Consider the following 12,971-nt stretch of genomic DNA (forward strand, 5'->3'; position numbering starts at 1 on the left):
ATCATACAGAAAGCAAATCGTAACAGCTTTGGTAAGTCCACATATTAGATTAAAATATCAATATATAAAATTATTCATAATATATAAGAGATTTGTTTTAAGGACTTTATCATGAACATTAGAACACTTCAGGAATTTCTGGCATTCCTTAGTTGCTGACCACATTCTTTATGAAAAGGACACATGCTCGTTTTGGCAGCACACATACTAAAATTTGAATGACAGTGTGGCCCCTGTGCTATCCAAGGAAAGAAAAAAATTTAAAAAAGGACACATGAATAAAAAAAAAAAGAATAATTAGTTTCTCAACTGCAGGTGAGTTTAATTAAATATCTGATGGATAAAATGTAACGAGAAGTAAAGTATTAATACTGCACTGGTCTTGAAAATACTATTTCAAAATAGTAAGCCTGAATTTTAAGAAACAAGTGAATATAACTTTGTACCTGAGTAAACTCAGGCTGTCTGTCTGGTCTTGAACCTTCATCTCGATAACATCGGGCAACCTGAAAATATCTACAATTGAGAAATAGCATTAATTGAGTTATGATTCTAGGAAGACATACACACTTTTCCCCAAAAGTTTAAAGCAATGCAAGCTATAAAACAATGATACTTAAAAAACGTAAGAAGGGCCGGGCATGGCGGCTCATGCCTATAATCCCAGCACTTTGGGAGGCCAAGGCGGGCAGATCATGAGGTCAGGCGTTCAAGACCAGCCTGGCCAACATGGTGAAACCCTGTCTCTACTAAAAATACAAAAATTAGCTGGGCGCGGGTGGCGTGCGCCTGTAATCCCAGCTACTCGGGAGGCAAAGGCAGGAGAATCACTTCAACCAGGGAGGCAGAGGTTGCAGTGAGCCAAGATTGCGCCATTGCACTCCAGCTTGGGTGACAGAGCAAAGACTGTCTCAAAAAAAAAAAAGTAAGAAATACTTTTATTTTTTATGATGCTTTAATCGAATTAGACACACAGCTGACCTATGAGAAGTTAACTATTCTATATATTGTTTTCAAAATAAACACTGGCACCTCTGGATATTCATGTATTTAGACTAGCATGCAAATCAGTCCATGCCAGCTCTTTTTATTAAAACATTTTTTTTAGCCCATGCTTCTTCATATATACTCTTTTGCTTTGGCCAAAGTGAAATATTTACTGTGCCATGGATACACTTGAGACTTTCTGTGCTATGCCATTCCAACTCTCATCTTCACCTGCTGAAATGTAGCTCTGTCCTCAACGATCTAGCTCACAAAGTTTTCTATATTTCCTCAAAAAGTATAATTTTAAAGCTCTTAACACCTAACTTGCAAATCTCAATACATTTACATTTGGTTTATATCACAGTTGGTTTTATTCATTATCCTATTCTGGCTTACTAGCCTTAACACCTTGAGAGTAGAACCTATTCTTTTTTTTTTTTTTAAATCCCCTCTCACATCTACTACCATAAAGCTTTGTACATAGTGGCCACCCAATAAACCTTTAATAAAGGATGACTATAAATTATGAGGGCATTTTATAAGTATTCTCCAAACTCTCATAAATTTTCTATCCTCCTCTTGAGAACAGAGAGGATTTTGTGTTTCCTTTTTTCCCTTTGTTTTTCTCTTTTCCTTTTCTGACAACTGCTAGCATAAAAAAAGCTCACCTGTCTAAACCGCCAACCATCAGAAGTTGCTTAAACTGTTGAGGACTCTGAGGGAGAGAATAAAACTTTCCAGGTTCCCTGGATGGTACTAAAAACTCTTTGGCACCCTTTCAAAGAGAGAGAAAGAGAGAGAAGACAGATTATTAAAAAACAAAAACAAACCCAAAGTATAACTAACTAGTAGAAGTTGTTACTTCAGTTTATCAATGAATGACTAAAGAACAAAGTTCCTACAATGACAGAGACAATTTCCTGCTTATCTTTGAGTCCCTAAAAAGACTTGCACATAGTAGACTTTAAACACCATTGTATACGGTAGGTGTTAAGTTTATGCTTGCGGAATTGAATTTCCAATTTTGTTACTAGATGAATGAATTTTGTGTATCATTTCCTATCCAAGTAATTCTTAATTGCATTTCCAAATTAAACAGTAGTTTTATAATTTCACAGACTGTATAAATCGAGTAACTATTAATGTTTAGAAATGTCTTTTTTTTTTTTTTTTGAGACAGAATCTTGCTCTTGTCACCCAGGCTGGAGTGCGATGGCACAATCTCGGCTCACTGCAACCTCCTCCTCCCAGGTTGAAGTGATTCTCCTGCCTCAGCCTCCCGAGTAGCTGGGATTACAGGTGCCTGCCACCACCATGCCCCGCTAATTTTTGTATTTTTAGTAGAGACGGGGTTTCGCCATGTTGGCCAGGCTGGTCTTGAACTCCTGACCTCGTGATCTGCCCGCCTTGGCCTCCCAAAGTGCTGGGATTACAGGTGTGAGCCACTGCGCCCGGCCAGAAATGTCCATTTTTATTTATTAAAAGAAATTTCTTTTTGAGACAGAGTCTTGGTCTGTCACCCAGGTTGGAGTGCAATGGTACAATCTGGACTCACTGCAAACTCTGCCTTCTGGATTCAAGTGGTTCTCCTGCCTCAGCCTCTCAAGTAGCTGGGATTATGGGTTCCCGCCACTGCACCTGGCTAATATATATATTTTTTGAGACGGAGTCTTGATCTGTCGCCCAGGCTGGAGTGCAATGGCGTGATCTTGGCTCATTACAACCTCTGCCTCCTGGGTTCAAGCAATTCTCCTGTCTCAGCCTCCTGAGTAGCTGGGACTACAGGTGCCTGCCACCATGCCCAGCTAATTTTTTTTGTATTTTTAGTAGTGACGGGGTTTCACCATATTGGTCAGGCGGGTCTTAAACTCCTGACCTCAGGTGATCCATCTGCTTCGGCCTCCCAAAGTACTGGGATTACAGGCGTGAACCACCGTGCCTGGCCTAATTTTTGTACTTTTAGTAGAGACAAGGTTTCACCATGCTGGCCATGGTTGGTCAGGCTGGTCTCTAACTCCTGACCTCAGGTGATCTGCCCACCTTGGCCTCCCAGAGTGCTGAGATTACAGGTGTGAGCCACTGTGCCTGGCCGAAAAATGTCAATTTTTAATATATAAGAGATTTGTTCTTTAAAATATTTTTTTTCTTTTCCATTTTTTTTTTCTTTAGGGTCTTTAAGACAAGAGATACGGTCTTGTTGCCCAAGCTGGTCTTGAACTCCTGGGATCAAGTCATCCTCCTTGCTTCAGCCTCCCAAAGTACTAAGACTACATGTGTGAGTCACCGCGCCCGGCCAAGAGATTTGTTCTTAAAGAACCAATTCATTGGCTGGGCGCGGTGGCTCACGCCTGTAATCCCAGCACTTTGGGAGGCTGAGGCGGGTGGATCACCTGAGGTCAGGATTTCGAGACCAGCTGGGCCAACATGCGAAACCCCGTCTCTACTAAAAAAATACAAAAATTAGCCAGGTGTGGTGGTGCGCACCTGTAGTCCCAGCTACTTGGGAGGCTGAGGCAGAAGAATCGCTTGAATCCAGTAGGCAGATTCAGGTGACAGAACGAGACTGTCTAAAAAAACAAAAACAAAAACAAAAAATACCAATTTATTAATGATTACATCTATAAAACTCAAATGAGACTGAGCAAGGTGGCTCACACCTGTAATCCCAGCACTTTGGGAGGCCAAGGTGTGTGGATCATTTCAGGTCAGGTGTTCGAGACCAGCCTGGCCAAAACGGTGAAACTCTGTCTCTACTAAAGTAAATACAAAAGTTAGCCGGGCATGGTGGTGCATGCCTGTAATCCCAGCTACTCAGGAGGCTGAGCCATGAGAATCGCTTGGATCCAGTAGGCAGAGGTTGCAATTAGCTGAGATCATGCCACTGCACTCCAGCCTGGGTGATGGAGTGAGACTGTCTCAAAAAAAAAAAAAAAAAAAAAAAACCCAAACCAAACCAAAAAAAAAAATAATAATAAACAAAAAAACTCAAAGGAAAGAAAATTTATGTGGAATAAAATGATTCTGACTCAAAATACCCAAATAATTTTCTCAATTCTTCAGAAAAACCTAGTTAATATGACCATCCTGAGGCAGTAAATAAAAGTGGACCAAGTGAATATAAAAGCAAAGTAGTCTAGCTTTATAACTAATAGGACATTATTAATAGACTGATTGAAGGAATATACATACCCCTGGGGTCCTCTTAAACAATGTGGGGGTTTCTATATCCACAAACCCTAAAAAGAGAGAAACATTATCACTTAGTAGATAGGAATGTAAAATTTGTCATATATGATGTCCACAATATAGTACAACAAATCTGAGGCTTCCCTTTAATTAAGAATTTTAGCTGAAATAAGCTACCAAGCCTACTGGTGCTGGTTTCTACAAATCTAAGAAGGAAGCTGAAGATTTTCATAAATACTATTCTGTTCATAAAGCATACTGTTCACATAAAATAATTCTAAATATTTAATGGATTCTTGTCTACTGAACTATTCTGATTTTTTAAATGTTCTGTTAGTGTAGAAATAACACAAATATAGCAGAAAAAGTCCAGGACTGAATGAGATGTCTAGTTTAATTCACATGACATTTTTGAGCTCCCAATAAGTGATGTATGCACATGATAAAGAATTAAGAAAACTGGCTGGGTATCGTGGTTCATGCCTGTAATCCCAGCACTTTGGGATGGTTAGGTGGGAGGATTGCTTAAACCCAGAAGTTTGAGACCAGCCTGGGCAACATAATGAGACCCTGTCTCTACAAAAAATTTTTAAAAATTGGCTGGGTGTGGTGGTGCATGTCTGTGGTCCTAGCTACTTGGGAAGGTGTGGTGGGAGGATCGCTTGAGCCTAAAAGGTTGAGGCTGCAGTGAGTTGTGGTAATGCCACTGCATTCTAGCCAGAGCAAAACTCCGTCTCAAAAAAAAAAAGAAAAGAAATCTTACAGAAAAAGCCAAAGGGCTGTCCTGCCTTTGATGATGATGGGAAATACTATAATACATTAATCAATGTAATAGCCACTATCATCTTTATCATCTTTAAAATAATGTTAACTTTTCTTCAAAAACTACATTACACATTGAGTGAATTCCAGACTTCTGGCAACATCTTGACCTCATGCTAAGGAAAGGATACAATAAAACTGCTAAAGAGATGCTACAAAGCTCCAAAGAGCATCCAGGCATTTCTCTTACCATGCAGATTACAGAGATATTCCCGCATTTTCATGACCATCTGGGACCTCAGTCGCAGGTTATACTGCATTTGGAAACTACGCAAGTCTAAGTAGCGATACTGCAACCGAAGAGCCTCTGTTTTCTAAAGAAATTGAAAGATTTTTATATTTAAATATTTTTCAATATTAGAAAGGTATTATCTTTAGAAATAGAGTTTGAATTTTCAAAAATTTTAGCTCTGTCTTTAGTTTCTATCATTAAGTAGCCCACTGTATGCTGTTAATTCCTACAACTTCTAAGTTTGTCATCAGTGCAGATTTTACATTTTTTTACTATTCATTATTATTAATATCACTCTTCACTGACTGAAATTTGCCTACTTTACTAAACATTTATCCATTAATTTAAGCCCATAGTTGAATCTTGAAAAAAATTTAAAGATTTCAAAGATCTCTTAGAAAAATACACAGCACCATTATGCTGTATCTGAGCATGGTGGCATGTGCCTATAATCCCAGCTACTTGGGATGCTGAGGTGGGAGGATCACTTGAGCACAGGAGTTTGAGGCCAGCCTGGGCAATATAGCAAGACCCCATCTCCTAAAAAAAGATACACCAGAGTAGAAGATTCACCTGAATGGGACGCTGACTACAAGTGTAAAGAATTCAAAGGGACAGTGGATGGAATCTCCATGGCTGTACTAGTAGAAATAGTTTGCTTATTTTCTCTCTCTTTTTTTTTTTTTTTTTGAGATAGAGTCTTGCTGTGTCACCCAGGCTGGAGTGCAGTGGCATGATCTCGGCTCACTGCAACCTCTGCCTCCCGGGTTCAAGCGATTCTCCTGCCTCAGCCTCCCGAGCGGCTGGGACTACAGGTGCCTGCCACCACGCCTGGCTAATTTTTGTATTTTTAGTAGAGACGGGGTTTCACCACATTGGCCAGGCTGGTCTCGAACTCCTGACCTTGTGATCTGCCTGCCTTGGCCTCCCAAAGTGCTGGGATTACAGGTGTGAGCCACCATGCCCAGCCTAGTTTGCTTATTTTCAAGGCTACAAATCTCTGCATCCCTCTTTGTGCTGAAAACTTAGGAAATGTCTATAACTTCTCTTTTTGAATGCTCATCTGGGGAAAACTATATATTCTTTTTCAAAATAAGGTCAACTCTATAATTACATTGCTCTTTCTAATTAGATAATTAAGTATTGAGAACTTAAATGTAAGACCAATTGGCCATGAACTTAAATGTAAGTATTGAGAACTTAAATGTAAGACTAATTGGCCATGAACTTAAATGTAAGACTAATTAATTAAGACTAATTAAAAATCTGTTAATAGATCAGTTTAAAAATTAGGAATATGTAAGTCTATAAACTGTGACAAAGCTGAAAATCATATGAGTGTACAGCTCCATCAAGCCCTTAAACTTTGGCAAAGAACATTCTAAATTATGGTAATCCTATTTATATTTATATGCTTGGGAGGTCAAGCGTTGCTCTAAGCACACATTTTATCACTTAATAGATACAAGATCCCCTGTCCCATTTGGCCATTTCTAAGCTAGACATAAATTTCCTTTCAAATGTTAAACAATAGCAATGAAAAACTTGAATAATATAACACCTCAAGTTTTAAAGAGAGAATCACATTTTAATCTGTCTGAAAAAACAGTCTAGGTATTTAGGGACTGCAACAGTTTACTGAACTGTCATTATTTCAGGACAGTGTGCCAAGAAGTTGTAGAACTAAGAGAACACTTCATGATGTGTCTACAATAAAATGCTTAATTTTGTAGAAGTTAAACTTTTCTTTAAAAAACTCTGAAAATACTTGACTAGTCATCAACATTTTCTAGATACTCTATTTTATTAATAACAGAGGTTGGTACCTTCACGAAGTCCTTAATTTCAAAGGGCAGCTTCTTGCAGGCATTCAGAAGCTCAGCTGTTTTAACTTTGATTTCAATCTCACCTGTTGGCATTTTCTTGGAGAGTGAGAAGGAAGGGTTTTAAAAATTACTCAGGATATACACAAAATACACATTTGTAGAACCTATGCATTTATTTACATATGTAAAATGTGCAAAGTCCTTATAGTGTATAGTATAAAACATACATGTCTGTGCATGATTTTGACATTCTTATGCATATCTGGCTGATGTGTTCAGATATCAACAAATGTCATGGCATTTCCTTGCAGTCTGATACTTGGGAGGCTGAGACAGGAGGATCACTTAAGCCCAGGAGTTCAAGACCAGCCTGGGTAATACTGCAAGACCCGTCCTGGAAAAAAAAAAAAAAGGGCCAGGCACGGTGGCTCACGCCTGTAATCCTGGCACTTTGGGAGGCTGAGATGGGCAGATCATGAGGTCAAGAGATGGTGACCATCCTGGCCAACATGGTGAAACCCTCTCTCTGCTAAAAATATAAAAATTAGCTGGGCGTGGTGGCATGCACCTGTAGTCCCAGCTACTCGGGAGGCTGAGGCAGGAGAATCACTTGAACCCAGGAGGCAGAGGTTGCAGTGAGCCAAGATCACGCCACCGTACTCCAGCCTGGTGACAGAGTGAGACTTAGCATGCATATTTACATAGATGTGTTTGTTTATAGTCAAGATTTTGAAATCTGTCAGTTCATTTGTAGAATTTATTCAACTTTAGTGCCTAATGTCCAGTCATGTGTTGCCAGAATGTGTACACAGATGGTGCAAATGCATACAAGCAAAAATTACACAGATATCTTCGAAACTACTTACTGGATTCTCTTGTCCTGCAGGACGGGAAATGACTGTACCAGACACTTGCACCACAGATTCCACAGGGGCTTCACATAAAATCTTCTTCACAGAGGCTGCCGACTACAGAACAAGGGGGAAAAGAGTTCTGAGAAACAAATGAACTTACAGGAATCTTCAGTAATTATAAGTAGATGGTTTAAAAAACGTTAATAGTCACAGCTTAATTACCATAAAGGCTGGGGCTGCTCCTTAATGACTTTATTACCAAATTTAGTAAAAATTGCATCCCCATTTTGACTCTATATAATACAGCAAGTAAAACTATTAGTTAAGAGCTTTAAAAAAACTTTCCTTAAAGGAAAATAAGGGTAAGAATGACTATTATTAGTGCAAACAAGTCCCACATACTTGAAAAGCAATTGTCTCCAGGGTTAGTCTTAGGGGCAGTTAAATCCCATAACAATAATGGGTCAGAGTCAAAGGAGTTCTCCAGGGTTAGCTATACTCATCTCTGGATGTTGATCCCTAAAAGATAATTCATTGCTCTTTATTTATTTCAAAACTTAAGAGCTGAATAAATAATATTTTTCTTAGGCATACAAGCGTTAGTAAAAATTGCAATAGAAACCAACTTTGCCCAGTAAGTATGATGGAAGTTCTTTATTTTATCTAATTCTTTAATTTTTTTTTTTTTTGACACAGGGTATCACTCTGGTGTGCACTCTGGAGTGCAGTGGTGCAATTTTGGCTCACTTCAGCCTGAACCTCCTGGGCTCAGGTGATTCTCCCAACTCAGCCTCCCAAGTAGCTGGGACTACAGGCACATGCCACCACACCCAGCTAATTTTTTGTATTATTATTATTTTTTTGAGATGGAGTCTTGCTCTGTTGCCTAGGCTGGAGTACAGTGGCATGATCTCGGCCCACTGCAACCTCTGCCTCCGGGTTCAAGTGATTCTTCTGCCTCAGCCTCCTGAGTAGTTGGGGTTACAGGAGCCCGCCACCACACCCAGCTAAATTTTTGTATTTTTAGTAGAGACGGGGTTTCACCATGTTGGTCAGGCTGGTCTTAAACTCCTGACCTCGAGATCCACCTGCCTCAGCCTCCCAAAAGTGCTGGGATTACAGGAGTGAGCCACCGCACCTGGCCAATTTTTTGTATTTTAGTAGAGACGAGGTTTCACTGTTGCCCAGGCTGGTCTCAAACTCCTGTACTCAATCTGCTGGCCTCGGCCTCCCAGAGTGCTGGGATTACAGGTGTGAGCCACCATGCCTGGCCTTGAATTTTTTAATTAAAAAAAATTTTTTTTCAGAATATCACTCTGTCATATTTTATCTAATTTCAATGGTAATTAAATTAAATACTTTTTTGAGCAGTAATACCGTCACATGGCTTCAAATTCAAGGGGTACAAAAAGATATAGTGAAAAGCTTCCCTCCTATCCTTGTTTTCAACGCCCTCAGTTCCTTCCCCCAGCAGCACCTAATGTTACCAGATACTTAGGTATCCTTCCAGAGACATTTCCTAACATATATACAAGCAAATACACACACACACACACACACACACACACACACACACACACACACAATGTATATTCTGCACCCTTCCCCCAGTTTTTATACAGATGACAGCACTTAGAGTGCTGGAGTTTAACAGCTGCTCTTTTGTATACTCAAGAATACAGGGTTCTTCACTTAACAGTATTCCTTGGATTTTTTTTTCCCTATTAGAATAGAACTTCTTCATTCTTTTTTGTACGGCTGAGTAGAGTATTGTATTGTAAGAATATACATTATTTTTTAAGCCAGTCTCTTATTGGAGGACATCTGGGTGGTTCCCAATTTTTTTCCATTAAAAAGAATCCTGAAATGAATATCCTTGTACATATGTCATTTTATATCTGTATAAGTCTAGATATAAGATAATTTACCAGAAGTGAAATTAATGGCTCAAAGGATATATGCATTTATAGTTTTGATATTGCCAAATTGCTCTCCCTTCAGCTAGTGCCAATTTGTACTCCCTCCAGGTATTGAGCACCTGCTTTCCCAAACACAGTGTGTTGTCAATCTAATGTGTTAAAAATGACAATTACATGCAGTTTCAATTCACATTTCTCTACCTATGAGTGAGGCTGGGCATACTTTCATTATGTCTACAAGCCATTTATGTATTTTTTTCCTCTAAATTTTTTGTTCATATCCTGGGTTCCTAATTCTACTGGGTCACTGGTCTTTTTGCTATGTCTTAACATTGCTTATATTTTTCAGTTTTCATTAACAATAAACTTCTGAATTTAAAACCTCTAACATATTCATCTAACTACTTAGCTTACCCCAGCAATAGCATCAAAGAAGCTTTTAGATAATAACAGGAAATTTTCTATTACCTCATCCTGGGGAATGATAACTTGAACAAGCCCATCGAAATCTCTTAGGACCAAGAATGTGTTTTGCCTGATTAATTGGGGGGGGGGGAAAAAAAGAAACATTTTAAGATAAAATCTCTAAGTCCAAAGTTGAAGCATACAAAATAAAAAGCAAACAAAAATCCATGCAATTTTTCATGTTTCTTTTTTATGATAATTATAATTTTTCATGTTTTTTATGATAATTATGTACTTTCATTAGTTACATTCATGCAATTGTTATCTATGTAGCTCATTGCCAAAAAAAGATTTTTATTTCAGTTTCAATTTTTATTGTCTACTTACCTGGTATATTAATCTTATACAGATGGCTTACTAATGAAAAATTATTATAGATGAACAATTAAAAGAAATTTCATTGGCTTAAGTCCTTTTAAGAAAATTTTATTAAATTTGGAAACTTTGCATATAGTAAAATCCAAAGATAATATTTTAGCATAATAGAAACATCTGATGGATCATTTTTGAAATATAGCAATATAGTCTTTTTCTAAAAAAAGATACAATCTAACATTTTCTGGAAGAGTTCCAACTACTAATTTAATACCTCTATGAATCATCGAAAGGTCCCAGAAATGCCAACATTTTAACATCCAACCTCTATTTCTCATACTGTCCTCAGCATCAGGAACAGGTACAGAAACCCTCTTCAGATTTGGGTTCAGGAAACAGTCACTAAACTTATGGGAAAAATATCCACCTACTTGGGACAAACTTTTTTTTTTTCCTGAGACGGAGTCTCGTTCTGTTGCCCAGAGTGGAGTGCAGTGGCGCGATCTCAGCTCACTGCAACCTCTGCCTTCTGGGTTCAAGCAATTCTCCTTCCTCAGCCTCCTGAGTAGCTAGAATTACAGACGAGCGCCACCCCGCCTGGCGAACTTTTTTTGTATTTTTAGTAGAGACGGGGTTTCATCATATTGGCTGGGCTGGTCTCGAACTCCTAACCTCGTGATCCGCCCGCCTCGGACTCCCAAAGTGCTGGGATTACAGGCTTACACGCCAGGCTGGGACATATTCTTTAAGAAGGTCATATAACCTATGTATTTTGAATCTCTTCCATGTGAATTAATGTTCTATTCAGGCATGTCCTGGAATAGAGAGATGAACAACAACAAAAAATGGGCTCCGATCTTAAGGAATCACTGTTTATGTTTCTAGGCTTCTTCTCTACCTACATGGAATAAAATGAGCTTTCCCCCCATGCTACTGGAGTTTAACAGCTGGTTTATAGGAGGTTGGCCCATTTTTAATTACTGGTTATAGGAACTCTTCAGTCTTAGTAAGCCCAGTATCATTTCAGTCCATTGGTGGATCAAGCTTCGTTGTTATACCCTTCAACAGATGTTACTGAGATGTACCTACTGAGAATGACATTTGGGTCTTTCAAAATGCCTACTGAGAATGACACTTGGGTCTTTCAAAACTAAAACAAAGTTGAAAATTCAGTAAGTTCTTAATCCTGCAGGAGTTGCAAAACGTTTTATTCTTCGGACTGGTTGTAAATTAGTAAAGGTTTGGAATTGCCCTGGGAAAACCACCACCATGCATTCTTAGACTGTCTTCCTCAATTTACCTTCGGTACTGAATCCATCCACACAAGGTGACTTCTTGGCCTAAGTGAGACGAACGCAACTCTCCACATGTGTTGGTCCGGACAACAAAGCTACTGAATTCTTTAAAAAAAAAAAAGAAACTTTAAAAGGCAAGATTAAAAATACGTCACTTGCAGGTTGCTTAAAAATGAAAATTCTCAAAATATATCTTAGGTATGTCAGGGCTACAGGGGAAATTTATAAAATAAAATAAGTCAGAGTATGTAATTTAATTCATTCACTATTAAATTTACCTGCAAATGTGTCAAAAGCCAAGTGAATAACTGAATGTAAATTTGTCTTGTGTTAGGAAATCAAAATTTTTTTGATCTTCTAGCATTTGCATTGACCTAAAATCCTAATTACCCAATTCTTAATATTGCACATTTCTTCCTCAAATGAAATAGGATTTTAGAAACTGCAGAAATGGACGGTGTAGGAACTATTTAGCTTTAGTATGAATCTAGTGTTTAACAGCCACTTGTACACTAGAAAACACTATTATAATTCTGTGAAAAATGATTTTTTTTTTTTTTGAGATGGAGTCTCGCTCTGTCGCCCAGGCTGGAGTGCAGTGGCGCGATCTCGGCTCACTGCAAGCTCCGCCTCCGAGGTTCACGCCATTCTCCTGCCTCAGCCTCCCCAGCAGCGGGGACTACAGGCGCCCGCCACCACGCCCGGCTAATTTTTTTTTTATTTTTAGTAGAGAAGGGGTGTCACCGTGTTAGCCAGGAAGGTCTCGATCTCCTGACCTCGTGATCCGCCCTCCTCGACCTCCCAAAGTGCTGGGATTAACGACGTGAGCCACCGCGCCCGGCCGAAGGATTTTTTAAGGCATCAACCAAAAGCAGAGTATTCTATACAATACGTGGTTACCTTTTTGTGGTCTTTCTAAAAACTCAGGGAAAAAAAACTGCCGTATAATGAATATAATGAGAGTGAATTATCTGCTTCTACACATAAGGCTATCCAGTTAAGAACAGGGGAAAAGCCGGGCGCGGTGGCTCACGCCTGTAATCCCAGCACTATGGGAGGCGGAGGCGGGT

At 39.0% G+C, this 12,971-nt stretch overlaps 1 protein-coding gene across 1 annotated transcript in view; it reads right to left on the minus strand.

Moving 5' to 3' along the window:
* The window catches only part of DARS2 (aspartyl-tRNA synthetase 2, mitochondrial), a 35,625-nt gene that overhangs the window by 21,589 nt on the left and 1,065 nt on the right, over positions 1-12,971 (minus strand). The window contains exons 2-9 of the mRNA XM_003824674.6: positions 11,907-12,006; positions 10,295-10,361; positions 7,920-8,021; positions 7,054-7,149; positions 5,186-5,309; positions 4,177-4,223; positions 1,656-1,762; positions 447-516 (exon numbers count right to left, since the gene is read on the minus strand). Of these exons, the coding sequence (XP_003824722.1) occupies positions 447-516; positions 1,656-1,762; positions 4,177-4,223; positions 5,186-5,309; positions 7,054-7,149; positions 7,920-8,021; positions 10,295-10,361; positions 11,907-12,006 (713 nt within the window). The remainder of the gene's footprint in view (positions 1-446; positions 517-1,655; positions 1,763-4,176; positions 4,224-5,185; positions 5,310-7,053; positions 7,150-7,919; positions 8,022-10,294; positions 10,362-11,906; positions 12,007-12,971) is intronic.

This window comes from Pan paniscus, chromosome 1 (genome assembly GCF_029289425.2).
Source record: "Pan paniscus chromosome 1, NHGRI_mPanPan1-v2.0_pri, whole genome shotgun sequence".
NCBI classification, from domain to species: domain Eukaryota; kingdom Metazoa; phylum Chordata; class Mammalia; order Primates; family Hominidae; genus Pan; species Pan paniscus.